At 39.6% G+C, this 19,746-nt stretch overlaps 2 protein-coding genes across 3 annotated transcripts in view; one reads left to right on the forward strand and one right to left on the reverse strand.

The window, feature by feature from the left end:
* nfx1 (nuclear transcription factor, X-box binding 1) overlaps positions 1–6,962 on the forward strand; it is a 71,158-nt gene extending 64,196 nt beyond the window's left edge. For both annotated transcript variants that reach the window (XM_043689966.1, XM_043689967.1), the window contains exons 22-24: positions 457–602; positions 4,313–4,417; positions 6,461–6,962. In XM_043689966.1, the coding sequence (XP_043545901.1) occupies positions 457–602; positions 4,313–4,417; positions 6,461–6,539 (330 nt within the window). In that variant the 3' untranslated portion in view covers positions 6,540–6,962. The remainder of the gene's footprint in view (positions 1–456; positions 603–4,312; positions 4,418–6,460) is intronic.
* Positions 6,963–9,667: 2,705 nt separating this feature from the next.
* The window catches only part of LOC122549850, a 35,435-nt gene continuing 25,356 nt past the window's right edge, over positions 9,668–19,746 (reverse strand). Inside the window, exons 10-13 of the mRNA XM_043689968.1 lie at positions 15,825–15,974; positions 14,186–14,340; positions 12,544–12,670; positions 9,668–10,505 (exon numbers count right to left, since the gene is read on the reverse strand). Coding sequence (XP_043545903.1) covers positions 10,309–10,505; positions 12,544–12,670; positions 14,186–14,340; positions 15,825–15,974 — 629 coding nt within the window. The 3' untranslated portion in view covers positions 9,668–10,308. The remainder of the gene's footprint in view (positions 10,506–12,543; positions 12,671–14,185; positions 14,341–15,824; positions 15,975–19,746) is intronic.

Raw genomic sequence — 19,746 nt, forward strand, 5'->3', positions numbered from 1 at the left:
AAGTGTTTGGCTTTCATACAACAATTAAAGCAGTGTTTGTAAAGCTTTGACAGATTTGAGTAACTTTTTAAGGTCACGTTTTGTTGTTATTACTGACTTTATTCTGTATGACCTCACTAAGTGCTTTAAATGCTGAAATACTGAGGTCACTTTTGTGAAGTAATGCAAAAGCATTGGTTCACACACTTGATGGAAAGTAGATGAGGGGATCTGATGGTTCTACACACTTGAAATTTAATAATTGCATCTAATTCAAGTAGGCTAGAAGCTTTTGCATTTCACGTATCATTAAAAACTGCTATAATTTTCCAGCACTACACCCCGACACTTGATTTTTCTGCATTGTGTTGTGATGTGTTCCTAATTCCCTATTCTAAAAAATGTTTGTTCAGATTCTGTAGTTCTCATCCACACTCATTCCTGAAATATTAAGTGATTTTCTTTAATTTAATCCAGGGCAAACAGCAGAAGAAAAGCCGTTGCTATCCCCCGATGAACCGGGAGCATCGCAGAATCATTCATGAGCTGGCTGAAGTCTATGGTGTTGAAAGTGTCAGTTATGACAGTGAGCCCAAGCGCAACGTTGTTATCACTGCTGTGAAGTGAGTATTGACAACACTAAAAGCCTCAACTTGTTCCCTTTCCCACCCACCTGACATGGGGGAAAAAAAAGGTATTTACTCTTCTGTTCAGATTTGCGTGTCGAACAGGAATCTTTGGGCACAGTGGAAAAGTTATCCATCTTCCCTTTAGATGGCAAATAAATTCTATGTGAAATTAGTTTTGATAATTACATAGACACCTCAAAGTTGCCATCCAGATTGATAGGGCTGTTAAGAAGGCATATGGGTGTGTTAGCTTTTATTGGTAGAGGGATTGAGTTTTTGAGCCATGAAGTCATGCTGCAGCTGTACAAAACTCTGGTGCAACCGCACTTGGAGTATTGCGTGCAGTTCAGGTCACCACTTTATAGGAAGGATGTGGAAGCTTTAGAAAGAGATTAGAGGAGATTTACTAGGATGTTGCCTAGTATGGAGGGAAAGCCTTATAAGAAAAGGTTGAGGGACTTGAGGCTAGAGTAGAAGGTTGAGAGGTGACTTAACTGAGATATAAAAGATAATCAGAGGGTTAGATCAGGTGGACAGGGAGAGCCTTTTTCCTAGGATGGTAATGGCTAGCATGAAGGGGCATAGCTTCAAATTGAGGGGTGGTGGATATTGGACAGATGTCAGAGATAGTTTCTTTCCTCAGAAAGTAGTAGGGGCGTGGAATGTTGCAGATCCTCCAACTTTACAGGCATTTAAGTGGTCACTGGATAGGCATATGGATGAGGTTGGAATAATGTAAGATAAATGGACTTCGGCTTGGTTTCACAAAATGGCGCAACATTGAGGGTCAAAGGGGCTGTACTGTGCTGTAATGTTTTATGTTCCTCCAATTTTTAGTGTCTTCTGCAAACTTACTAAATTACCTACTATGTTCACATCCAAATCATTTATATAGTTTTCCTCTGCTAATCTGACTATCCCAACCTATGTAAAAGTTAAGTTCACTCATAATTATTGTCCTCATTATTTCCTGACCTATTATCTGTTACATCATGTCATTATGTTAAAGACTCCTGCCACCAGTGCATTTCTTCCATTTTTTTATTTCTTCTTCCTATATGGATTTTGGATCTCTGATTCAAGATCACTTCTTGCTACCATACTTATTTCATGCCATACCAACAATGCTACCGTCTCTTCCTGCTTTTTCCTTTGAAAAGTCAAAAATCACTGAATACTTAGTTCCCAGCTTTGATTATATCATAGCCATGCCTCTGGAGTCATAAAGTCATAGAGATGTACAGCACGGAAACAGACCCTTCGGTCCAGCCCGTCCATGCCGACCAGATATCCCAACCCAATCTAGTCCCACCTGCCAGCACCTGGTGCATATCCCTCCAAACCCTTCCTATGCCTCTTAAATGTTGCAATTGTACCAGCCTCCACCACTTCCTCTGGCAGCTCATTCCATACACGTACCACCCTCTGTGTGAAAATGTTGCCTCGTAGGTCTCTTTTATATCTTTCCACTCTCACCCTAAACCTAAGTCTGGACTCCCCCACCCCAAGGAAAAGACTTTGCCTATTTATCCTATCCATGCCCCTCATAATTTTGTAAACCTCTATTAGGTCACCCCTCAGCCTCCGCTCCAAGGAAAACAGCCCCAGCCTGTTCAGCCTCTCTCTATAGCTCAAATCCTCCAATTCTGGCAACATCTTTGTAAATCTTTTCTAAACCCTTTCAAGTTTCACAACATCTTTCCGATAGGAAGGAGACCAGAATTGCACGCAATATTCCAATAGTGACCTAACCAATGTCCTTACATCCGCAACATGACCTCCCAACTCCTGTACTTAATACTCTGACCAATAAAGGAAAGCATATCAAACGCCGCCTTCACTATCCTATCTACCTGCAAGGAGGAGCTATGAACCTGCACTCCAAGGTCTCTTTGTTCAGCAACACTCCCCAGGACCTTACTATTAAGAGTATAAATCCTGCTAAAATTTGCTTTCTCAAAATGCAGCACCTCTCATTTATCTGAATTAAACTCCATCTGCCACTTCTCAGCCCATTGGCCCATCTGGTCAAGATCCTGTTGGTAATCTGAGGTAACTCACTTCGCTGTCCACTACATCTCCAATTTGGGTGTCATCTGCAAACTTACTAACTGTACCTCTTATGCTCGCATCCAAATCATTTATGTAAATGACAAAAAGTAGAGGGCCCAGCACCGATCCTTGTGGCACTCCAATGGTCACAGGCCTCCAGTCTGAAAAACAACGCTCCACCACCACCCTCTGTCTTCTACCTTTTGAGCCAGTTCTGTATCCAAATGGCTAGTTCTCCCTGTATTCCATGAGATCTAACCTTGCTAATCAGTCTCCCATGGGGAATCTTGTTGAATGTCTTACTGAAGTCCAAATAGATTACATCTACAGCTCTGCCCTCATTAATCCTCTGTTACTTCCTCAAAAAACTCAATCAAGTTTGTGAGACATGATTTCCCATGCACAAAGCTATGTTGACTATCTCTAATCAGTCCTTGCCTTTCCAAATACATGTACATCCTGTCCCTCAGGATTCCTTCGAACAACTTGCCCACCATCGACATCAGACTCACTGGTCTACAGTTCTCTGGCATGTCCTTACCACCCTTCTTAAACAGTGGCACCATGTTAGCCAACCTCCAGTCTTCTGGCACCTCACCTGTGACTACCGATGATACAAATATCTCAGCAAGAGGCCCAGCAATTGCCCCTCTAGCTTCCCACCGAGTTCTAGGACACACCTGATCAGGTCCTGGGGATTTATCCACCTTTATGGGTTTCAAGACATCCAGCACTTCCTCCTCTGTGATATGGACATTTTGCAAGATGTCACCATCTATTTCTCTGCAGTCTATATCCTCCATATCCTTTTCTACAATAAATACTGATGCAAAATTCTCAGTATCTACCTCATTTTCTGCAGTTGCACACAAAGGCTGCCTTGAGAGGTGCTATTTACTCCCTAGTTACACTAGGGAGTGATGTCCTTAATGTATTTGTGAAAACTCTGGATTCTCCTAAATTCTATTTGCCAACGCTATCTCATGTCCATTTTTTACCCTCCTGATTATTATACCCATTAACTTTGTATTTACACATTAATTCATCTATTTTGTTCCACATACTGCACACATTCAAGTAATGAGCCATTTATTTTACCTTTTTTGTCATGTTTTCTCCCTTTTTGATCTGATTTTAGAACAGCCTGAATGTTCATTTATTTTATTGCTGTTTGGTAGACCTTGCAACTCTGAGACGGGTTACAAATGTCTATAGATCTTGATAGTGATGAAGTGATTGACTAGATACCAACAAGTTTGTCAAAAAAGCAGGATAATTATAATGGGAGACTTTAATTTTTGCATACTGGGAGAAGTCTCAAAGGTGGCCAATTTCTTGAGTGTAATAAATTTTTCGATGGTGGATTTGCATTTTAAAAGCATTAGAAGAGAGGGCATGCTGATTGTTTCCAAGTTGAAGAAAATGGTCCCTTTCCATCTGTTGGACCGTTTCTCTTTATGGCTGGAATTGTCAAAAATAGACTTCTATGCTCATGCTATTCATGTAGTATCTCATTAGTTCTTTCAGTCTGGTAAACTGTATGAAATAGACTGCAGGTTTGTCTGTTTATATTTTATGCCGCAAAGCAAATTTGCTCATGATTTTACATTGTCACTCATCTCATTATTTCAGTAATTTTCATTTCTTTGCAGGGGAAAATCTATGTGTCCAAATGTTTCACTCACTTCATTGATTGAAAGAGAGATGGCAGCAAGACCACCCCCACCAATTGCACATTATAGGCAACAAGCACTTAAGTGAGTAACATGAAGTACATCACCTTCACACTGGTAACTGTAATTTCACAAGCGAATTCTTGCATGCATAACCGTACCAAATCTTTAACAAAGTACACTCTTATCTATGTAAAACAATGGATTAAATTTTCCAAAGAGTGACAATCTCATGTAGACTGTCATTTTGTCCCTGCTTTATGAAAGGGGAGAGCTCCAGCATTCTGACAGGAGATTCTGAAAAGGCCTCCTTCAGAAAATGGCACTGTAGTTCCATTCTGTCAGGTTCCTCACAGCAGAATTGTCAGGGGAAGTGAAACCACTGCCACTTTAATAGCTTTTGTCAAACAGTAAGTCCGTGAGAAAAGAATGAGGGTAGGGTACAAGAGGACCATCTAAGTGATGCAGTATTTAGCGTGGGTCACTGGGAAAGATCTGTTTTGGAGGTGGCTAGGAGGAGAGGTCATAGCACATTAGTGTCCAAGGCTTGGGGTAAGGGATGGCTGCCTCCCAGTGGGTCAGAGGCCGATTGGGTCTGAAGGTGGGTGGGGAGAGGGAAGGGTAGAGTGTAACTAACATTCCAGTCTGGTGCAAGGGGGAATTGGTGAGGTTCAGAAAATCTGCTCCTGGGAGGTGAAGTGGGATTGGGTCCAGAGGGGGTAAAGTTAATGGCTCATTACTTGATTATGTGCAGTATTTGGAACAAAATTGTTGAACTAATGGTACAAATACAAAGTTAATGGGTATAATCTTTTTACTGTAGAGGCACGGTTACGATATAACCAAAGCTGGGAACTAAGTATTCAGTGATATTTGACTTTTCAAAGGAACAAGCAGGAAGAAATGGTAGCATTGTTGATATGGGATGGAATAAGTATGGTAGCAAGAAATGGTCTTGAATCAGATCCAAAATCCAGGTCTAGCACCAGGAAACTGAGTCGGCAAGTGTAAAGTGTGTCAGGTCCAACAGTGGAAACGGATGGGTCCGGTCTGCAGCAGTAAGAAAAGGTGTATCTGGTCCCTAGACATTAAACTGTTAGGTCCTGGGGATTTGTCAGATTTTAGTTCCTTAAAAGTCTTAAATACTTTGTCTTTCTCAAATATAATTGCCTTCTTTTTGCACCCAGGAATGTAACTTGTGTTGTCTTCTATGCAACCAGATTAAACACAATATGGCCGATGCCTCTGCCATTTGCTTGAACCAGTGTTTACATTGGCTTGTCTTTTCCTTTTATAAACTCCTAAAAGCTCTTACAATTTGTTTTCATGGCTAGTTTGCTCTGCTTTGTTGTTTAAATCAACTTTTTATGAAACTCTGGCATATGTTACTTTTAGACTTGGAATTCAGTTGTATTATGATCACTTGTTCCTCAATCTTTTATTGTGAGCGTACTAATTAATCTTGCCTTAGTACAGAATCGATTTAAAATGGCTTTATCCCTGTTTGATTCACATTGTGCAATATTATCCAGGAATCTTGCACGGAGGCATTCTACAAACTCATCGTGTGCCAATTTGATTATACTAGTCTGTAAAGGTTAAAGCCCCTCCACAGTTACTATATTGTCTTTGTTATACACTCCAATAATGACGAATGAAAATATTGCACAAGCTTTTACAGTGGACAAAAGGGATTCAGGGTTAAAGCTTAAGCCATATCGTCAGCAATAAGGAAGGTGGCTACATATGTCAGAATTAACAAACTAGACATCAGACTTCAAGGTTAATAGCTAGAAGCCATATTAATAAAGGCCTGGAATGAAACAATGCCTTCAAAGACTGCAAAACAAGATAACATGGAATATGTGTTGACGTTTGGGAATCATCGCTGTAATTATAACCATGCCATAATCTGTATCAATCTTGGAATTCTCTTGGAGCGAGCATTGACCGATGTTAAAGTTTCTTTCCAAATGTATATATCAAATAAACAATTGTTATGTTCTCCTGGAGATGTCTACTAATTTGCGAAGTGGAAACAAATGTGTTGCTTGAGGAGATCTAGTTTACATATGTGATTATTGATAATTGGAAATGTACAAAATAAGATTTTCTATAATTTTACAGGATTGACAATGGAACAGTTGCCCTGCAAAAGCCGTTCAAGGAAGAACCAGTCATTGATTACTTTGATGTTCAAGACTAGAAGAAGACTTATTTTCAAAAAGTTTTGAAATTTAGATCACACATCTGGGGAGTAAGCGGTTGAGAAATAACCTGATCAATAGTGCACAAAAAAGAATCACTGAAGATTTGTAAGGTGATAAAATTGTGTCGATCTTTTAAACTTAAATTCAATATGCATAACAAAGTGAGCTGCTAGTCTCTGCTGTAAGGTGTCACTGTTGCATGAGACAAACATAAGAATTAAAACAAAATCTGTGGGAAGACTATGTAAACCATGCATTCCTATCAGCTGTTGTATTGCTCCTGTTAATGGTGCTGAATAAAGGGTTAACATTGTTTTTCCCTTGGTTTTTTTCTTTTTGAAAGAAATCAACATCAACGTGATAATGTTAAAGGTGGCTGTGTAATAATTGCACTCAACGATTAAATAAATTTCAACAAATATAATTTGTCTCATTTTAATGAGCTATGTGTGAATGAACCTTTGGAAGTAAAGCCACAACAATTAGATTTGTTGCAAACTGTTGGAATACAATAGTTAATCCTTTTTGTGAAACATCCTCTCTTCCAGATTAAAATACTCATTCAGTGCATGACTTTTCACTGAGAGCCTTTGCATAGATATTGTCAGATGTACAGCACTGAAGCAGACCCTTCGGTCCAACTTGCTCATTAGGTCCCTTCTAAATCTTTCCCCTCACACTCTAAATCTATGCCCTCTAGTCCAGTACTCCCCCCACCCCAGAGAAAAGACTTTGTCTATTTATCCTATCCATGCCCCTCATGATTTTATAAACCTCTCTATAATGTCACCCCTCAGCCTCTGATGCTCCAGGGAAACCGTCTGAGCCTATTCAACCTCTCCCTATAGCTCAAACCTTCCAACCCTGGCAACATCCTTGTAAATCTTTTCTGAACCCTTTCAAGTTTCACAACTTTCTTCCAATATGAGGGAGACCAGAATTGCACACAATATTCCTATTATAATCTCTTTCAGATTTGATTGGGTTTAGTGGTAAAATCAATCTCTGTCCCTTCCTGAAAACTTTGGGATATACTTGAGTATTGTATTACAGAATGTCCTTAATCTCCAGGCTATTGGGCTGTGGAAAGGTGGTAAACCTCATCTACAACTGAAATCTTGTCTGAAGCATGAGGGGCAACATAACCTAAGTGCTATAATTCTAAAAGAGATGTGGGACAGGGAGACACATGGGAATGTGTATACATTAATCTTTGGGGTTGCAGAACAAATTGAGAAAGTGTGTTTTTTTTAAAACGTGATCTTGTCTAAATAAAGGCAAAAAGTGCAAAATAAAGCAAGCTACCTTAAACCTCCAGAAGTAAATTGTTTGACGTCAACAAAGGTATTGGGTTTACATCTAGGTACAATACTGAAACCTAGGCTGAGAAGAGTAAGAAAGTGAATCTCCAATAATATTATCAGGAATGAACAATTTCAGTTATTAAAGAGATGTAATTATGTTTCACTGAAGGTGTAATCCTCCAGAGGTCCTGAACATCATTGCTGCCAGTGTTCAGCCAATTCAATTCCGCTTTTTATTGAAAAGTATTTAGAGGAACTTGACATTTCAGAAGTAATACTGAAAACTTCTGCTCCAGGACTACTACAACGCTTGCGTTTACCCAACAATGTGCAAAATTGCCCAAGTATGTCCTGTACAGAAAAAGCAGGATCGATCCAACCCAGCCTTTTGATAGCCAGGGCTATCAAGCAGCACTTGCTCAGTGATGACTGGTTTGGGTTCTGCCAGGGCCACTCCGCTCCTGACCTTCATTACAGCCTTGGTTCAAACATGGACAAAAAAGCTGAATTCTGGAGGTGAGAGTGACCGCCCTTGTCATTAAGGCCACATTTGATTGAATGAGACATCAAGGAACTGTCATGTGAGCAATTGAGGATTCTGGATCTGTTCTAAGATTTTAGAAGGATGGGGGGGCGGGTAATCGAATTGAAACTCTCAGAAGACTGAGAGGCCTGGCTAGAGTGGACATGGCGAAGATGTTTCCACTAGTAGGAGAAACTAGAACCTGAGGGCACAGACTAGGAGTGAGGGGACAACCCTTTTGATGAGGAATTTTAGACAGTGGTGAATATGTGGAACGTATTGCCGCAGATGGCTCTGGAGGCCAAGTCATTGAGCGTATTTATTTGATTAAGGTCACAGGGAACAGAGAATGGGGTTGAGAAACATATTAGACGTGATTGGCGTAGTAGTCTTAGTGGGCCAAGTGGCCTAATTCTGCTCCTATATCTTTTGGTCTCATGGAGTCAAAAGGAATCGGGTGGGGAAGCTCTTTGCTGGATGGAATCATACCAGACATCTAGGAACATGGTTGTGGTTGCTGGAAATCTGTCATCTCCAGGATGTGTCTGGAGGGGTTCTTTGGGGTAGTATCCTAGGCCCAGCCATCTTCAGCTGCTTCATCAGTAACCTTCCCTCCATGTTGTTTTTAGGAACAATAAGTCCTTCCAAGACCCACTGCTTGGAACTGTTAGTGGCCACCTTGGCCAGGCCGTGGAACAGAGTCACAAGATAGCCCTTTGACTTGCCTGCCCCTTCCCACACCAAATGCCCGTAGATCAGGAGTGAGGAGCTGAAGTGTAACCAAAACTTTAGTAGCAGCCCCTTCAAATAAACCAAAAATGTGCTGCAAATGGAAACATTCTACATAGACCTGAAACACTCCAGGTTACAAAATCTACACGAGCAAATTATAGTGAATGTGAATCTGGATAAGGGCCTGAGTAACATTTATGATACAGAGGTCATTCATACCTTTTTTTTGTGGAGCTGAAAAAGACAGCAAGTTAAAAATAAACATTCCCTGCTGCTCCATAATTTTTTTTTTCAAAATGTTTCGGTTCATAAAGCCCAGGGTTACAAGAAATTAAAACTTCAAAAAGAGGGTATACTTGACGAGTTTTGAGAATTCTTGTCCATCCTAGGACAAGCCAAACACAGAGACACACCAGAATTCCTAAATGCATAGCATTCCAACCATCCTCTACCAGCAAACACATTGACTTGGATCCCGTTTACCACCCACTGAGACGAAGAAAGGGAAATGACATCACCAACCCAAGGAAACCTAAACACAAATAGAAAGTGGGCCATGCCGCCAGCAATGATGTTACCTAGTATGGTGACGAATCATCTGAAAACAAACCCTACAGCTCAGCGAGCAAACCTACATCCAAGAGGGTATACCTGTCAAGAACAATTGAACAAAGTCTGGCTGTTTACTGTAGAGAAGAGGGGATCAATGAGAGACCTCATGAGGTGTTTAACATCACGAAAAGATTCAACTGTTGGTATAGTAAAATATTTTCACCCACTGCTGAGATCAAAATTAGGGCCAAACTAAAATGTAAACACTAGTAAATTCAACAGGGAATTCGGGAAAAATCGTATTTGACTAAAGTATGGTAAGATTGTAATATGTGCCCTCACATAAAATAGTTGAGGCAAACTGCACAGAGGAAGAAAATAATATAAGGAAATGTTAACAGGATTAGATGAGATGAGATAGGCAGCAGTCAGCCTGAATGACATCTTTATATGCTATGTAAACACTACAAAGGCCACTAAATTTTATGAAGATATGTACACACATCTAATAAAGTTTAAGCCCGTACTGGATCAATCATTATTTTCAAACCCTTATGTAAATTCCTTTTCTCTCTTGTCAGGGAACAAAGGTTCTGACAGATTAACTGTCTTTGGTGGACCATAACAATGCTTTCACAAAGATTAGTAGATCTTCTATCTCCCAGCTTGTCCTTTGCACATGAGCTTTCCTATGGTATAAAAGGCCATCTCTAATGGTGCGCCTTTGGTATCGCCAAAGTGTACAGCTTGGATGGGCAGTGATGATTTATCACGTAGAATTCCTTCATCTGTTCTCCAAATGTGGTCATTGCTATCACAATTGCAAAGCTTTCCTGGGACAGAACAGGATCCTAGAAGATCAACAAAAGAGATTGATAACCGTCAATTCATATAATGCTTCATATATTTTAATTGAAATATCTGGGACAGCTATATCTGAATACAGGTATAACCAGAGTTGAGTTCTTCTGTTGTTGACTTCACTCCATTACTTCATCACCCTTTTAGCGTAGTTTTTGGAAGTTTGTTTATCAATTTCTGCCTTAAATATAATTAATTTGCTCACTAAGACTTCAACTTGGCTTCATGCTTCATTATTTTCAATCTCTCCATTCTATCAACTCAGGCATACCATAATATCTTCCTGCTTTACCAACAATAGCAAAGATGAAAGTTAAAACACTCTGGAATTCTTTCAACTCCCCGGACTTGTGTTTTTCCCTGTCTCCTTACCATTAAAAATTTATGCTAAATTTACTTCATTGAGAACATTTTCATTCATAGAATCTTAGATTCCCCGCAGTGTGCAAGCAGGCCATTCAGCCTATCCTATCCCTGTAACTCTGTATTTACCATGGCCAATCCACCTGACCTGCACATCTTTGGATTGTGGGAGGGAAACAGAGCACCCAGAGGAAACCCACACAGACATGGAGAGAACATGCAATCTCCACACAGATAGTCGCCCAAGGCTGGAATCAAACCCAGGTCCCTGCTGCTGTGAGGTAGCAGTGCTAACCACTGACCCACTATATTGCCCGTTACTTCTAGTTTACTACACCTTCCTCTGCCATCACAGTTACTTACAAACTTTTTCATAAATAAATAGCCTTCTTTTGAGCAGGTCTGTGTTTCACCTGAAGGGATTTTGTTACATATTTTGGTGTCATGCTGTTTCCAATACATTTTTTGTAACTACAAGCAAATTGTAAATCAGAACAATTAAGATCATGACTCATCTCAAACTTTGAATAGTCATGTTATAGTTTCATATTTTTAATATATAACATCAAGCCAAATTTAATTTCCCAAAGATCACATAGTAATTCTATGTAAACCTGTAGATGAGCAGGCTATCTACAATGGAGTAATGAGTTTTACAAAGACATTTATTATTTTAAGATCTTTAACCCAAGTTAGAAGTGATGTTCTTCAGGAGATAATTTAATTACTGTTCAAAGGTAGAACATTAATATAATAGGTGAATATTTAGAGTAGATGCAGTATGTTATGTTCAAAGTGAAATAGCATTCTCACTATTTTTCTGAACTATTTCTTGTTGAACTTAATGGAGTAATTTTCTTAAGTGGTCATAGCAAGTATGGGAGATTCTGAGGAAGAGTCACTCAACCCAAAACATTAACTCTGATTTCTCCCCACAGACACTGCTGGACCTACTGAGCTTTTCCAGCAATTTCTATTTTTTGTCCCTGCCTTAGATATTAGATATAGAACTCCTACAATGTGGAAACAGGCCATTTGGCTCAACAAGTCCACATGAACCCTCTGAAGAGTATCCCTCCCAGATCCATCCCCTTAACCGGTAATCCTACATTTCCCATGACTAATGCACATAGCAGACACTTCCCTGTACATACTATGGGCAATTTAACACAGCCAATTCACCTAACCTGCATATCTTTGGACCGTGGGAGGAAACCCATGCAAACACAAGCTACCACCACATAGATAGTGGTCTAAGGCTAGAACTGAACCTGGAACTCTGACACTGTGAGACAGCAGTGCTAAACCACTGAGCCACCATGCCATGCCACTTTAACTGATTAAAGTGCTTTATTAGGTATAGATTGGTTCATCTTTAATTTGTAACAAATTAATCAAGTTATTGCAACATTTATATCACATGACTCTGAATAAAACAGGTTTTAAACTTCATTTATTAAATCTAAATTAGTGAAATTATGATCATCAAAAATATTCTGCTCCCCGTACTGAACCAGTAAAAATGGTAACATTTTAACCTACCTTCATAAAGATGTTACACCATTTTAAAACTTACAGTGGGTTTTATTTTTAATCCTGAAAACCAATAATCCATAGTCCAGAACACAGCTAATTAAAGCTGATGGTTTGGAGTTTCTCAGATACCTGTCATTCCACAAGCACAGCGACCACTCTCTGGACTTGCACCTCCCCAGTAGAACATTCTTCTTCCATCCCAGGATGTCCACCAGCCCCAGGCTGCTTGAATGAAGCGAATATGGCGACAGTCCAGCTATAGACACAATAGCACATTCTGAACAGGAGCAACATAAAACCATAAAGCACTTATTCCTGCAACCCTATTCAGGTTTATTTTTACTAGATTATATGCTTTTTCAAGTAGTTTTTGATGCATTTAGAACAGCTAGAGATTCTACCACGCTGCCTTCGCCCTCCCCCCCCCAATTATCCCAGAAGCCCCCTCTAACACACACATTATTATCAGGTTGTAAGTTTGGTCACTGAGCTGGTAGGTTTGTTGTCAGCTGTTTCATCACCATGCTCGGTAACATTATCAGTGAGCCTCCGGTGAAGCAGTATTGTTCTTTCCCACTTGCTATTTATGTGTCTTGGTCTATTGTGGTGGATAGTATCATTTCTGGTTCTGTTTCTGAGAGGTTGGTAAATGGGGTCCAAATCAATGTGTTTGTTAATGGAGTTCGGGTTTGAATGCCAGACCTCCAGGAATTTCCGTGCATGTTTTTGTTTAGTCTGTCCCAGGATGGATGTATTGTCCCAGTCGAACTGGTGTCCCTCTTTGTTTGTGTGTGTGGATACCAGTGATAGTTGGTCATGTTTTTTGGTGGCTAGTTGGTGCTCATGTATCCTGGTGGCTAGTTTCCTGCCCATCTGTCCAATGTAATGTTTGTTGCAGTCCTTGCAGGGTATTTTGTACATAATGTTTGTTTTGCTGGTTGTGGGTACGGGAACCTTTAAATTAATCAGTGGTTGCTTTAGTGTAGTAGTCAGTTTGTGGGCTACCATGATGCCTTGGGGCCGAAGCAGTCTGGTGGTCATCTCTGAAATGTTTTTGATGTATGATAGGGTAACTAGAGTCTCTGGGCATGTTGTGTCTTGCTAGGCAAAAGTGAGGACTGCAGATGCTGGAGATTAGAGTCAAGATCGGAGTGATGCTGGAAAGGCACAGCAGGTCAGGCAGCATCCAAGGAGCAGGAAAATCGACGTTTCGGGCAGGAGTCTTCATCAGGAATCAGAAACAGTGTTGTGTCTTCCTGTTTAGATCTGTTGTGGTGCCTTGTTTATTCAGCTCTATAATCTGTCAGTGAGTTCAATTTTATTTAACCACAAAGTGATTTATTTTTGGAGGAGGCAGGAAATGGAGAGTTTATTTCCATCATGTTGGATTGTACATGCGCTACACAGTATCTTCATTTATTTAGTGAATTCAAATAATAAAGCTATTTTTTTAATTTCACAAAAAACAAAGGTGTTCAGAGGCAAGGCACCAACAGGTTGAATGAAAGGGAAAACTGGAAAGCTGAATGAATGGACGATCAGTCACTGTGGGTCCACGGTGCTATTGGAAATTATCAGGACAGGCCAACAATGGAATTAACCCTCAAATAGAATTAGATTTTGGATTGAAGTAACAACAAGCATAGGGTTTAGAAAAAAATTGCAATGTATAGGAGATGAAAGAACATAAATTTTGCAAAACTGTTGAGAAAGCTTAAAAATCTGCACTGATAATAAACTGTGCTCTTTATGAATTTTCCATTGCTCTGACCTTGACATACTGCTCACAGGATTCAGAAATGCTTGTGAGAGCATTCAGCTGATTCAGCTCTGCTTCATATTTTATCTCTTTTCTGTAGCAGCCAGGATCCTCACAGGGAGCTACTCTTGTGCGTCTTTCACTGTCATGGCTCACGATGGTTATACCTGCATCAGACACATGGCAGTCAGTGGTTTTTTTTGAAAACTCTTATGTAAACACCTTGTTATAATTTGTGGCCAAGATTTTCTTCTTAGTTGCTGTTGAATTTGTGGCAAATTAACGTGTTTTGGTGTAAAGGCATAATTCATATTTTCTTCTGAATCCCATTGTTTTATTGTCATGCGATGAAGCAGAATAAATTTGCAATTGATTTAGCAACTTCATCTCCAGTTAACTGCCATTATGAGAAGGGATGCAACAAGACATTCTTTGTAATTCCAGCATGAACAATTATTTTTCTAATTATTGAAGTAGAATGTGCATAATATGGTATAAATTATTAGATGGAAACATTGCTTCATTTATCAGAATACCCTTCTGGTGAGTTTCATGATTTTTATCCTGAGGGCTGTGAATTAAAATCCTGCTCACAATGCTATCTTTTGGAATGAGATGGGTATGAAAGGGTTAACACAGTTTTGTTCTGGTACTTGGAAAGTTATCAATTGAATGCTAATACAGCTTCGATCATTCAATTTAACTGCTGCATTTGTGTATCACAATGCTGCCTGTGTAGCATTCTACTAATCACCACATCATTCAGACTGGTCGTAAAATCAGAGATGGGAAATTCTGGATTGAATTTAGATTAAGATGATTTTGGACCAGTTCAATATCCTAGAAATTTGCCAAGTTTTGATTGTAAAACTGTTGCAAAATTTGGACCAGTTGGGCCTATAAACTAATGTCCCTTTAGTAAATGATTCTGGACAGTAGTTTATCTGATTCTGCTATTCAGCAGGTTACCAATAAACTGAATGGCAGCTGAGGATAGCAGCAGCCTTCCTACCGTGCTACACTCTCCACAACAACCCACCTTTGACGGTCCCTATCCCCACCAACACTCAGCATCATAAGTGGGATTTTAATTGCAAGTCACCTACAGATGTATATGACATGAGTAGAGCCCAAAATGTCAGTTTACAAACCCTGAAGAAATTCCAACACTCCTGAAAAATTTCAAGCACATTTTGCCTCTGGAATACATCCCTAAAAAGTTAACATTTTAGAATAAATGTGCTCATAACTATACCTGTAAAATTCTGATTCAATTATCTTAATTGATACGTGTTAAAATTTGTGTTTACTTTAAAGTTTACCATGGAGATTCCATCATTTAGCTGATATCGTTCTATGACAATGTGATTGTGAAGGATAAACAGGATGTGTGCTAATAGGCAGGTGGAACTGGTTTCGTATGGAATTAGGGCCGGCACAGATTGGTTAGGCCACAGGGTCTGTTTCCATGCAGTATGACTCAATGAATGGCTGCAACTACATTGTGTCTTAAATGTATTTCTGTAGTTTTGAACTTATTCATTCATGAGTCTTTCAATTATGTTGTTAACAGCGCAGTTGATTTTCGGCTTTTGTTCAGATCAAGAATAACTAGCGACAGTCACTTGTCATTTTGACAGAATCTAATTACCTGTTGATTGGTCAGAGGTCAAATCACAGAAAACTTCAAATGATGCAACTCCCCTTCCAGCACCATCTGGGTCAATGACATAACGACGTGATTCCTGGAACCCTGCCTTTTTCAGTGCAGTACAGGACTCCAGCACCGAAACCTGGGAACCTATAAACCACAAGCAAATCACACAGTCAGTGTTAAATTGACTGCATGTAGAAAATATACATGGACAGCATCACCTCAAGGACAAAGGACTTGCCACATATGGTTTGCACTTTCACTCTGGTTTGTATGTCTTTCAGCAATAACAATTCAACAACAACTTGATTTTTTTTTAAATTAAAAGAAAGTCTCAAGTTATTTCACAAATAGGGTTGAAAGAGATAGATGTCAAACACAGGAGGAAGAGATTAAGGGACTGAGGTAGGTTAGTGGGGAACTGTGCATTTGTTTTGGGAGGTGGGTTTTAAGAAATTTCTTGCTAAGGAGGAACTTGTAGCAATTATAACCTCAACATCTGAGGGAGGGCTCTGTGGCGAACGTTGTAGTGAAAGGGTGTGGGGGGATATTCCAAAAGTCCCAAGTAAAAGGGATAGAGGGAAGGAAATAGGTCTGAAAGAGATTATAGGGATCGAATTAGAAAAAGCAAAAGGAAATTTTGCCAAGTACTTTCCAATCCTTTTATTAATTATTTAAACCTCCGTTTCTGTATATTTATCAGTGCCGTGTAAAGTAGTTCAAATCCCTTTTCAGCCTCCTGTTCTATGATTGAGATTGTGTTAGCTTACTGTTGTGAATCTGTGCTCTGCTAAATCTTAAATGCCTACAAGGTTAAAATTGAGCCTTTTCCACTAGAAACATTCAAAATCTCCACAGCCTCCCATCAGAATTCATGTTTAATCCTAGCTACGGATTCAGAGCCCTTCACTGCACGGTCTCCAATGCTTAGTTGTCTTTCATATAATTGATTGATTGTACATTGTCTCCCACATGGGACTGAGCCAATGCATTATACAAACTCTATCACTGAGATATATGTACTACTGGTTTAGTTATACATCCCAAGATCCTACTTAACTCTATTCACTGCTGCTTTACAATGTTTTGTGGGCTTCAGCAATTTATCTACCAATGTCTGCAAATCCTTTTCTTGCATTTTTACTGTAAAATAAGACCTTGTGGTGCCACTGCTTATTAACTTTACAGCTAAAAAGATTGGCATCTTTTCAGTGAAGCTAGTCTTTGCTGAACAGTTTTCTCCTTCCCAAGGAATAGTTCTAATGTATCGTGGTTCCACATGCACCATGCTTTAAGCCTCACAATCTATTTTTGTCTCTCTCACCCAGCTCAGAGTGTGGCACTTCTAGTAATTCCAAGATTACTACCTTAGGAATCTCAAACTATTCCTTTCCCTTTGAAACTGAATTTCAAAGGCTTGAGCCTGCTCTTTCATAATTGCGTCCTATGTTAACCAAAGCCTGTGGCTATTTTCACAATCCTTTAAGAAATGTTTCTCTACCTACTTATTAAATCTTGAGGCAAAGTACCATAGGGAACTCCTGACATGACTGCAAAAGAAAAATTAGCTATCTCTCTATTAATAGGGTCTGTATAATGATGACCTTCCTGTTTTTTTCTACTTCCTTAACAGTGTTTTTTTCTCTCATTATGCCCTGCTGTCTGCTTCATAGCTATTCAGTATCTGGCAATAGCATTGGAAGTTTGGGAATACCCATATTTTTGAACTCCATTTCTTCAGCAGTGACCTATTTAGTTAATTTTTCAATCTGTGGAATAGTGGTAACATGGAATGTGTGGAATTTAACTCTGCACTTTGGAAGCTGTACCCCTGATCATAAATGTCAGGTGCACACTTGCCTCCATCCTGGTGACTTTCCTACAAACACTTTGACTGGTCCTTAATTGGATCAAGGCAGGTCTCTCAGTATCTTCTGGGAAGGAAGTCCCGCCTCTGAGATCTAATGAACAATCAAATGGCTGGCAGATCCCACCAGTGCCACCACGAGTGATGGTCACTACTGGTACTGCATCCAATTCCCAATATGATCATTCTTGGAACCAGTCACCAAGGTAACTGGAAGGGCTTCGTGAGGGCCAGACTATGGCTGGAGATAGGGTCTAGTATGGGAAACTGCGGTAGATAAGTCACAGAAGGAGGGGAAAGATCTTGAGGAGGTTGGCCTCCAAGGGACTTCACTCACCACCAAAACAGTACTGAAAGTGCCAGACAGCAGACTTGATGCCAGCCTCTGCCTGCTGTGCATAACATTGCAGCAGGAATAGGGGAGGGTAGATAGGTGCCAAGAGCCATGCCCATAGTATTGAGTCCAATTTTTTTAAAACCACAACCACTGCCAACCTGCTCCTGGGCGAATATAAAATTCAAGCTCAAATGTTGCATTTTGCAGACATCAACTCGTCATTAAAATGTCGGTAACACAATTCTCTGATAATTCCGACCAATGTAATGTCCACCATGCACAGGACTGCCCACAGTTTATATATTACATGTCATGAGCTGTTCTTATTAGTCAATTATTTCCAAATGATGAATCCATCTTTTATATGCAATAGTTGACTCACCAATCATTACTAGTCTTGATCAAGCTTTCCCAAAGTAGTCCGACTAAAGAAACAATGAGGAAAAAGAACATGCTTGTATTTTAGATTAGATTAGATTCCCTACAGTGTGGAAACAGGCCCTTGTTGTCACGAAAGTACCAAAGAGATAGTAAAGGCAATTAAACCCAAGCCTGGCTTCCAGAAGTTAAAAACAATATAAGGAATTGACCTGGGAACAGTCTCCCTCTAACTTTAGTCCCAGAATTATACTTCAAAAAAAAACTAAATTACAGTAATCACAGATGTTATTCTGTAATGTTTATTGTGAGCAAAGGAAGGCAATTCAGAATGAATAATTTCTTCAAATGGAAATGATCTTTGTTTAAAACCTCCTTTTAGTAAGGTCATTGTAATACCATGTATTATGAAAGAATGAAATGTTACAATGTTTTTGTGTTTTCCTTGGCTAAAGATGTTTCCAATTTGTAACTAATCAGCCAACTTACCAAAACATCTGCAGTTCATAAAATTTGTCACTAAATCTACAAAAAGCATTGAACAGGTAATACAAGTGGGAGTAAAACAACATTTGTTTCAATTGCACCCAAGATGGTTTTTAACCATGGAAAGCTAAGTGACAGCTGGATTTCTTGTACTGCAAGAAACCTGTCAGGAAGACTCCTGCTTTGTAACAGGCTGCTATCAAATCAGAGGCACCACCATCTACAAGGTTTACGCAATATTAAAACTAACATATAATCTTAGCACTTTATGCATAAATCATTTAAACGTTTTTTGAGTTTTCAAAACATTCAAACATCGTAACTTTATCCCCCTCACACTGCATTTTTACAACTAAGATGTAAGGGCTGCTCGCAATGAAGCTGGTCACACGCCCGATGTAAGTGCAGCTGGAGTGCAGAGGATTGGTGGAAAGTTGGGCAAGAACAAGGTACCAAGATCTCTCCACAGAAGTATCTTGGAGAACATTCACTGAGAGGCCAGCGCAATCCTTTTGCCTATTGATGTTCCCATAGGTTGAATCTCCAATCTACCCGGGAATTTCAGCCCAGGAAAGAAATCAACTTCCAGGTCTTTGTTAAAATAGATGTAAACATGTGGCCTATAGGAACATCTAGGGTAAAGTCATTGCCTGATCCAATTTTTACTTATGGTCAGCACTTTGATTCTTGCGTATTGCAAGCAGGGATTTCAACTTTTATAGGGAACCCACCATTGGTCTACTGACTGTCAATTTATGTATCTAATGTTGTGTATCATCCAAATCCATGCCTCACCCCAATAAGATCTTGGGACCAGCACATGCTGTTGAAGGAATATGAAGTTGAAATGG

Source organism: Chiloscyllium plagiosum, chromosome 5 (genome assembly GCF_004010195.1).
Source record: "Chiloscyllium plagiosum isolate BGI_BamShark_2017 chromosome 5, ASM401019v2, whole genome shotgun sequence".
In the NCBI taxonomy this organism is placed as follows: Eukaryota; Metazoa; Chordata; class Chondrichthyes; order Orectolobiformes; family Hemiscylliidae; genus Chiloscyllium; species Chiloscyllium plagiosum.